The 9,743-nt window shown below is 48.2% G+C and overlaps 1 protein-coding gene across 1 annotated transcript in view; it reads left to right on the top strand.

Moving 5' to 3' along the window:
• Positions 1 to 924: 924 nt before the first annotated feature.
• EFTUD2 (elongation factor Tu GTP binding domain containing 2) overlaps positions 925 to 9,743 on the top strand; it is a 17,874-nt gene continuing 9,055 nt past the window's right edge. Inside the window, exons 1-10 of the mRNA XM_026864625.1 lie at positions 925 to 971; positions 2,152 to 2,227; positions 2,495 to 2,560; positions 2,810 to 2,845; positions 4,187 to 4,281; positions 5,370 to 5,448; positions 5,930 to 6,096; positions 7,145 to 7,269; positions 8,904 to 8,967; positions 9,332 to 9,458. Of these exons, the coding sequence (XP_026720426.1) occupies positions 925 to 971; positions 2,152 to 2,227; positions 2,495 to 2,560; positions 2,810 to 2,845; positions 4,187 to 4,281; positions 5,370 to 5,448; positions 5,930 to 6,096; positions 7,145 to 7,269; positions 8,904 to 8,967; positions 9,332 to 9,458 (882 nt within the window). The remainder of the gene's footprint in view (positions 972 to 2,151; positions 2,228 to 2,494; positions 2,561 to 2,809; positions 2,846 to 4,186; positions 4,282 to 5,369; positions 5,449 to 5,929; positions 6,097 to 7,144; positions 7,270 to 8,903; positions 8,968 to 9,331; positions 9,459 to 9,743) is intronic.

Here is a 9,743-nt window from a genome sequence, read left to right as displayed (position 1 = left end):
GGGCATTAGCTTTGTTTCTTACTGACACCAGCAACGGAACTGAGTGCAGCCGTTTCCCAGATTTTGAACCAAAAACAAGAGGAGGAAAATACAACACTAACCACATTACAAGTATTTTCCCTCCACAGTATGCAGCACAGTGCATAGTTTTTCTGACAAAGAATGTAAATCTTACCCCAACAGCTGATATAAAGCTTGGTAATTGGGATCCTTGTGGTGCAGATTTGCTGAAGGCAAGTTTTTCTAACTGGCTCAAGAAATATTCATATGGTCAGTGTGTGGCACACCTCATGTTGGGGCATTTTGGGTTGATCCCAGTGACGTTGCCTTACTGCTGTCTCAAGTTAATTCCCAACTATGCTGGAAGAGTTTTCAGAGGGAATTTCTGTGCTGCTGGTTGTATGTAGGTCAGCGTAACGCTGCAGCTGAGCTGCACTTCTGCTGCTCTTGATGGTGTCTCTGGCTGTGTCCTGCAGAGCAGCCCCTGGGACACCAGAGTTGGGGAAAACCTGGAAAAAAATCCAAACGAATTAAAAATTCGGGATATAATATCTCATGCAACTTTAGTGAGGCATAAAGCCCGTTGTGTACTGTCTCTGTTAAAAATACGTAATCTTAGCATCGTCGTCTACATTTTGTTGATGGTGGAAGGGCTCTTTATCCCTGCGTGTGTAGTGTTTTTTCATGTTGTCTGCTATTTGAGGATGAACAGATTGAGCTGCGTGAGTGTCTTGTTAGGCTCATCTTTCCATACGCCGTTTCATGGCTAGTTTTAATAGTAGTCCTCAAGTGTAGATCCCAGAGCCAGATGCATTCCCTGTGTGCCAGACCCCCATGTGAGCAGTCCCTCTGGGTATCATCAAGGATCTTGTTATTTTCCAGCAACAGAATTTCCCTGGGGTTTGTATTCGGTTGGTTACTTGGATGCCCAGGACCTTTTTGGAATGGCAGCTTCTCGAGGCTGTCCCCTGGTACTGTCTGTGCCGTGGGATCATTGAATTCCAGCTTGGAAGGGACCTAAGGACCATGTGGTCCAACCTTTCCTGGCAAAAGCACAGCCTACGCAGTGTGGCCCAGCACCCTGGTTGGACAGATTTTTGATCGAGCTCGATACAACCCAAAGAGCCTGCTGGGCCTTTTTTTTCTAGGCAGTCCATGTTGCTCTTAGTCCATGCCCTGTACTCTTCATGATCTACCGCCTCCCTGATCCCCGTGATCCTGGATCTCTGCTCCTTCTGTCTGTAATGAATTTCTCTGTGTCCTGCTTGTTGATATAAATGGTTTGGATGGGGCTGAGAGAAATTCCTTGTGGGACTCAGCCAGAAACCTGCAAGCTTAGTATTGATTTCCCATTAAGCCTTATTTTAAGGCCGATAAGCAAGCTTTTAATCAGTATTATTATTGATTTTTGTATTTTTTAGCTCTTAATCAAAACGTTGTACGTTAAGAAGTCTACTGCATCAGTGAAAATTAAATCTTTTTTACAGGAGATTATTTGACAGCACTTATCTTCTGCAGACCCGTAGCAATGGATACGTGTTTTATAGCCTCCCATTACTGTTTAGGGAAGTTGGTAATTTAGGATCTCAATTATGTTCTGGCCAGGTTCCATGCAGAAGGGATCGGGCCATCATTACCCAGCTCAGTTGCTGATTCTAAACCCATGTAAATTCCATTGCTGTTTCCTTGAGGCCCTGGGAACATCACTGTTTTAAGACCTGAAAATCAGAATTAATGGTCTGCGGATCCCCATGGCCGCCTCTTAAAACTGTGTGGGGTGTGTGTTATCCAGCTCTGTGATTTACTTGACTGCCTGCCACTATTTGAGTGGAAGGATTTCATCGTCTGAGTACATGGATGTGACTTTTGCTCTAATACTGACTCGAAGAGAAGAAAAATATTCAATAATATTCCATCGCTGGCAGTTTTGCCAGCTCCGTATTCTCCCACCCACTGCCATGTGTCTAGGACTCCAACTCTCTTGTCCTCCCCATCTGGAAAGTGGGATTCTTCCTCCGCAGGGCATTGGCAGAATGAGAGTTTGGAGAGGATTCAGGGGGCACCTTGGATAGACAGTGTAGGTGAAACGGCACCTACTTTTCTTAGGCACAGCAGAAGCCTCCAAGAGTCTTTTGTGTTTTGTTCCTGCAGTTTCCTGGCAGATCTGATGGACAACTCGGAGCTAATTCGAAATGTGACTCTGTGTGGGCACCTTCACCACGGCAAGGTAGTGTGAATATCCCACATCTATCGGGTAGTAGTAATGATCTGTTTGTTGCCTCCTTTTACCGTCGCTCCTGAGCCCTCAATCTCTCCAGCAGCAGTCTCTTTCTGCTCCTCTTGCTAATGCTTATTTGTGGGTTTTCTTTCAGCCACGTGGAAAGAATACCGTGCCCAACGTTCTCTGTACTGCTACTGGAGGGATGGGATTGTATTTGTATTTCTGTGTCTGAACGTAGTCCCTTCCTTTCTCTTGTGCTCTGATGTTTTTCAGACTTGTTTTGTTGACTGCCTGATAGAACAGACACACCCAGAAATCCGGAAGCGCTACGACCAGGACGTAAGTGAGCTTTTGGAGTATTCTGCCCTGGGGAACATGGGTTGGATTTTACACTTGGAGCGTGACTGTACGTGTGGAAAATGCAGTTTTAGTGATTAGAACGTAGGATTGGAAATCCAGAGCTCAGTCCTGATTCTGTCTCTGTCATTCACCTGCCACCTGAACCATCTGTAAAGAGTTATGGTGTCCTGCCTCAAACTTAGTATTTGATACCAAATGTGACATTCTGACTCTTGTTTTGTCTTTCAGCTTTGTTACACTGATATATTGTTCACTGAGCAAGAGGTGAGTGAGTCTTGTAGAACATGCAGTGATTTTTATCCAGCTATCTCATGCTTTACTCACAGTTACTTACTGTAGGCAGTTTTCTGTTCCATTTTAACATCTTATTGTGCCTTCTGCATTTTGACCTGTTGGAGCGGGTTCAAAGGAGGCCACAAAGATGGTCAGGGGGCCGGAGCACCTCTCCTGTGAGGACGGGCTGCGAGAGTTGGGGGGTTCAGCTGGAGAAGAGAAGGCTCCGGGGAGACCTTAGAGCGGCCTCCCAGGGCTGAAAGGGGCTGCAGGAAAGGGGGGAGGGACTCTTGATCAGGGAGGTAGGGGGTAGGACAAAGGGTAACAGTTTTAAACTGACAGAGGGGAGATTTAGATGAGATGTAAGGCAGAAATTCTTCCCTGTGAGGTGGTGAGGCCCTGGCACAGGCTGCCCAGAGAAGCTGTGGCTGCCCCCTGCCTGGCAGGGTTCAAGGCCAGGTTGGAGGGGGCTTTGGGCAACCTGGGCTAGTGCAAGGTGTCCCTGCCCGGGGCAGGGGGTGGGACTGGATGGGCTTTAAGGTCCCTTCCAACCCAAACCAGTCTGTGATTCTATGATAGTTTTCTTATCAATAAAATGATCTGCTCCTCTTGTTTCCCTCAGTAAGATCCTTGGTCCAACATTCTTCCATTTCCTGCAGCCCTCATGTCCATGTTTGGTTTTATTTAGCTGAGATGACAACCTGCGTCATGATGAAAACCTACCCCACAGTTATTCAGGCATATGAGTAACTCCTATTTTCTTTGAGGGAAAGAGGTGGAAGGGTTTTGCAGCAACGATGAATGGGGAGAGAAACTATGATTTCAGAATGAACATATTTGTCCTCTGTTTCCTTTGATGGGAACTCTTAGCTGGGAGCTCTGACTCCATGTGGTTGGGTGGGAATGGGAATCTTATTTTGTCCTACTCGTTAAATATTGTCGTGACCAGAACAGTCCTGTGCAGTGTTTCTTTCTCTTCATCTTAATGCTCTACTCTGTACTCTGGGTGATCAAATCTTCTGCTTTGAGGTATAACTTGAGAGTAGCAGAAGGGCAAAGGCACAGAAGAACACGCGTCTTCTGTCTCGGGTGTTGCAGTTCCTCAGGTGAGGCGAGGCGTGGATTGTGCAGTGGTAGCTCACCAGTCTGAGCCAGTATGGATGGAGGAGCTGAGCTGGGTACTGCAGCGATCTGAGGTTGTTACTCCCTCCCTGGGAGTAACAGGATGTCCTGGGTGGATGTTTACTTCTTTCCGTCTTCCGCATTTTTCTTTGGTCACCTTGCTGAAGTATTTTTTCTTGTAACCGATAATGCTGGTTTCCTGTCTTGCAGAGGGGAGTAGGCATCAAGAGCACACCGGTGACTATTGTCCTGCCCGACACCAAAGGAAAGTCTTTTCTGTTCAACATCATTGACACTCCAGGTGATTGTGTAATCCTGAAAATCCTGTTTTGGGATGCACTTAGCTGAAGGCAGGGTGATGTGTGGGGCAGATCTGTGACCGTGTGAACCAAGATTTCTCTCATTAACCAACCTCTGTGGTTCTCTGGCTGGTGCTGCTGACAGGAGTAGAGCAGTACAAACACATGCAGTGATGGTTAATGAGGGCATTCAGAGAGCTTTGGTGTTGGATCGCAGGGGATTGGGTAGCATTGGCTCTCAGAAAAACAAAGAATCTCTACCCTGAAACCGCACTGATTCATCTGGAAATGGCACCCAGGTGCAGTGCAGCCCTGGGAAGTTTTCTTGTGCAAAACCGCATGTTTTGTTTTGTGGGTTTTGTAGATGATTCCAGCCTAGTCCTGAGCCTTTAGCTAAATTCTTTCTTCTGAAATCACTTCCAGAAGTAACAACTCTGCAGCTGGCTTCTAGTCAGGCTTGTGTTTCTGATTAGGAGGCCTAATTATGGGCTATTGGGGCTGCAAATGTGTTTTGCTCAGGTGTATGAGGAGCACATGTAGAATTGGATTTTCCAGGTAACACCTTGCCCAGTGGGGGCCGTGCTTTTCTCAAATGCTGTTGCCCCACAGTGAGACCCTAAGCAAGTTCCCTCCAGCCTCTGACAAGCTTCTGTGAGGGGAACATAATCACAGATCAAGTTGTTGTAAGAAACTAAGGCCAAACTTTAGGAAAGAGGGTCTTGGGACACATCTGTTGAGTTACAGCTCGAGATGAGGGAGGTTAGAGCGCAGGAGGAGACTGGAGGGAGAGGCATCTGTTCTTTGGTGAGAAGTAATCTTCCTCCTTTTCCTGAAGTACTTGCACAGAGCTGTGAGAAAAACAGTAACAAATGTGAGGAAAAGTGCCTGTTAAATGAGTTGTTGTGTTTATTCTCAAAAAATAGCATTAAAGCTGAAGCAGATCCCTCTGCGGAGCTCTGGCAGCTGCTCCCGGGTCCCTGTCTGAGGAGGAAGCCGTCTGTGTTCTGCCTCAATGCTGCGGAGCAGAGGATGGCTTTCCACCCTCTGTGCTGCTGGTGTCAGGGCTGACTCTGGTTCTCAGCACCATTTTGTGTTGTCAGTTTTTCTGACGAGGTGACAGCTGGCCTTCGTATTTCAGATGGCGTTGTACTTTTCATTGATGCAGCCGAGGGGGTGAGTGCCACATTCTCGCTCCTAGGGGTTAACTTCAAAACCTCTTCCTCTGGAGGGTTTGATCCTGCCTGAAGTGAAGGCCTGGCCCTCAGCTTTGCGGGGTGAAGGATTTTTGAAGGACAGTTGGGGAAGTGAGAGTGTTTTCCAGGCAAAACAGGGAGTCAAGCCTCTGGCTTGCGTGTCCAGGGCTGACGTGATGCGTGTGCCCTGTGGGCTGATTAACTTGTTTGCCTCTCCATCCTCGCGATACCTAAAATTGAGCAGGTTATGTATATCCGAGATGTCCAAGGGGTAGGATTTAGGAATTCAGTCGGGTTAGTGCCTACTTCTAAATTTCAGGAGGATTAGCTGATGGCTGAGCTGAGGCTTTCCTACAGAGTTGCAGCCCTGTGTGTAAGGGTCGTTGGTTTGTCTGTCACGCCCCAGAGAGCATTTTGTGGAGGGCTTTCACCGGGGTGTTTGTGCTCGTGATTCCCTGCAGGTGATGCTGAACACGGAGAGGCTGATCAAGCACGCGGTGCAGGAAAGGCTGGCAGTGACTGTGTGCATCAACAAGATAGACCGACTGATCCTGGAGCTGAAATTGCCCCCTACAGATGCTTATTACAAACTCAGACATATCGTGGATGAAGTTAACGGTCTGATCAGGTATTGGGGTGATGTGTCGTTGGTGCTCGCTGTCCCTGCTCTATTTCGGGTGCTTCCCTCTGTGAGCCCCGTGGATGCCTAAAAACTAATGAGTTTGTTTCTTGATATGTTGAATCATAGAAAACGGGGTGGGAAGAACTGCTGGGAATTCATCTCAGCCAATATATTGAGTTAGGCAGGATTGACTCTTCCTGACACGTTTCATGGGATCAGCTCTTTTTTTCCCCATTAAAAAGTGGGGAAAGTGGCTGTATGACCAGAGCAGGGAACTTCTGTGCTCCCAGATGTCTCACATGTGCTGAAATTGTCTGGGCTGTATCCCAAATTACAGGTTGAGATGTCTCAAAGCTCTAAAACACCTGTTAAAAAACCAATGGGAACTCGTCCCAACCCCTGAGCAGAGACTCTGGTGCTGGTGGGGTCAAATCTCCCTGCAAGACCCTGCTCAGAGAAGGGAGGGACATCTTCTCCAGCTTTCACTGCAGCAATGCATTGTTTCTGTGGGTTCTTCTGCATCCAGGTGGTCTTCTTAACAGCATTCTGCCCTTGGAGTGGGTGTGAATTTGCACACAAGCTCCCTTGCCTGTCTCTGTTCAGTTGCTGCAGGCAGCTTGGAGCAGGGTAGTTTCTCCTGTCCAGCATGCTTGTGAGTCCATTAGAACTGTTTCAGTTCAGTTCTATCCCTCCTACATTATTGCCTTGTATTATCTTTCCCCTTGCTTAGTTGACCAACTTTGCTGCCTTTTTTTAGGGGAGGAAAAACTCTACCTGACAAAAAATACAAAGCACTTGTGCCGATTAACTTTAGTTCTAGATCTTGAAATATTTCTTTGCAGACTGGTGCTTTACAGTTAGTAGTCATAAAATGATTCTGACCCTGAAATGTTGATGGCAAGCATGCTGCAGCCCGTTTTAAGATGCTATTTGGCAATCACTTGCCTACCACATACTGCTGTTTGGTGTGGGAAGTAGATTTAAGTGTCTTCTGTGGTTCATAGCACTGATTTTTATTTTTTTTTTCTTGTCTCTACAAACTGTCTCCTCTCAGCATGTATTCCACCGATGAGAACCTCGTTCTGTCTCCCCTTCTGGGGAACGTGTGTTTCTCCAGTTCACAGTACAGCATCTGCTTCACGCTGGGATCTTTTGCAAAGATTTATGCAGACACATATGGTGAGGATTATCCAGAAACCTTGTACACTTTAACATCTCATTTCCTAACCTTTTTTGTTGAGGCTTTCTGAGCTGTTCAGCTTTGCCTTTCACTGCACGTGTATGGGCAGCGTGTGTGTTGTTGAATTTCGGGGCGTTGAGAGGTGCTGCAGCCCTGGGCCCTGGGTCGTAAAGAGCAAAAATAGTTCTGACTTGTTTTTAGCTAGATAGTCTCTCCTGATAAATTTTATTGAGCCAGAAGCCAACATGTGATATGTACACTTAATCAGAAGAACCAAGTCCTGCTGTGGCAGTTGAAGGCAAGTGTATGTGTTGTGCTTTGCCTCCTTATCACAACAGCTCAGGAGCGAAGCAGTTAAGTTCTGCCTGTCTTTTCGCGAGTCTCCAGAGTCTGGGACTCAGCTGCAGCCAGGCACGAGCTTGGCCCACAAGGTTTTGCACTCTTGCCCTCTTTCTTTTTTAAGAAAGTGCCTTTTCCTGGCTTTGATTTAATTTTCTGTTCCCCAGGTGCCCGCTCAAGGCAATCTGCCACTTGTACAAGTGGGCCTTTTGCTGGCATTAGCCAGCTGTACAGCCAAGCTTTTGAAGTCTCACGCTGGGGAGTTGGGGGTGATCTGTAGGAGCCGTGAGCAGGGGAGGAAGGATGTTGTAAAGCAGCTGGCCCAGCTCTTGCAGAGAAGTTAGCCCGAGGGAGGGTGAAGTTGTAGAGGTCAGGGACTGAGGTGTCAGACTGTCGTGCGTCCTGGTGAGTTTGGAGAAATAAATGAGCTGCCTGGGCGTCCCAGCATTAACTCGGTGCCTCTAGGCTGATCCCCCTTCTTCGGGGGAGCGCTGCAGATGCAGGCAGGGGTGGTGGGAGATGTCATCCACGTGGGGCAGACACGAGCTGAGCGGTACTTGAAGTCGGTAATACTCGATTGTGGCCACCAGGGATTTTATGTGCAGCCACCGTACTTCAGCTAACATGAGTTATAGTAGTTTAACTGTCAAAACCGCAGCCACCGTGAAATTTCTTATGCTTGCACATCTGCCCACAGCAAAAGCTTGTTTGGAAACTACTGTAAATTATCACCGCTGCCTTATTATTTGTAAATTCACCGTGACAGCCAAGCACTCCACTGTTCCTTCAGCACTTGGGTATGTGGCTGTGCGCTTAGTGCATCAGCTGAAAAAGAGAAAAGAACCTGGAGATGTTCAGCAAGGCAGAAAATGCTTGCGATCAGCCTGCGGGGTGTGAGCCATCCCAGTACCTTGGCACTACAGCGTCAGGTCGCAGCGCTAACGTTTGGAGAAGGAAGCAGATGTAACTGAGTTCCTGCAGCGTGGCGTCTGGCAGGGCAGCTCTTCTCCACTTTAACCTTGTGTGTAATTGAGGGAGTTGAAATGTCCCTGAGAAGCAAGTCTGTGACCCCACAGTGTACCTGGGCTGCCGGTGTCGTCCTCAGCGGACTGTTTCCTGCCCCCTCTCTGCCTGCTCTCCCCAGGTCAGGGCTTAACCATTCCAAATTGGGACCAAGCATCGATCTATTAAATCAAATCTTCAGGGTTGTTTTAAAGCCAAAACCTAAAGATTTTCAAGGTGAGATAAATGCAGTGACTCTGAGAGACTTTTGTCGTTTGCTTTTTCCCTGTAGGAGATATCAATTATCAGGAGTTTGCGAAGCGGCTGTGGGGTGACATCTACTTCAACCCGAAGACGTAAGAAGCCTGTTTAAACATCTGTTTAGGTTGTTCTCTCTTTTTGCTGTAAAATGTGGACTGGGCGACCACCCGAGGTCCCTTCCAACCTGAGTTGTCCCGTGATCCTGTGATGGGCTCGTATCTGGGAGGGGTTGGGTCAGGCCTCCTGCTTGGCGTGAATCCGTGTGGTCCTCCCGAATCCCACAGCAGGGACAGAGCCTCCTCTGGCCTTCGTGTGGAGTCGGCACGACTCCTGTGTGACAGCTTCCCAGGGGCTTGGGAGAGAGAAGGAGATAACCTGGGAAGAGCAGAGGCTGTGTTTGCCGTCGGGGTGCTTGCAGGCTGCAGACGCTCTTCATGTCTCTTCTTTGGTCTCCCATAGCCGCAAGTTCACCAAAAAGGCCCCAACGAGCAGTTCCCAGCGCAGTTTCGTGGAGTTCATTCTGGAGCCCCTGTACAAGATCTTGGCTCAGGTATGTGGGGGTTCATTCTCCTTCCCACAGTTGCAGGTCGGAGCAGCCAAGGGCTGAACACTACCCGGTGGTGTCTGGTGCCTGTGGGACTCGCCTGTCCCATCCTGCGGTGGGATCTGCACAGATTGGCTTTGGGGGTGGGGAGCAACGGTGAGCCACTGCTTAACAGCTGCTCCTTGCAAATCTAGCCCTCTGTTTGCACAGTTAATAGAGCTGCCTTTGCTCTTTCTAGTGTGCTCTAACATCAGCCAAGGGATAATGTGAAGCAGCTGCCAGTTCTCCTGCGAGCTCTAAACCAGAGCAGGTCAAGAGCCCTGAGGG

Source organism: Athene cunicularia (assembly GCF_003259725.1).
Source record: "Athene cunicularia isolate RWA chromosome 27 unlocalized genomic scaffold, athCun1 chr27_part1, whole genome shotgun sequence".
NCBI classification, from domain to species: Eukaryota; Metazoa; Chordata; class Aves; order Strigiformes; family Strigidae; genus Athene; species Athene cunicularia.
This window is presented reverse-complemented; position numbering and strand designations above follow the sequence as displayed.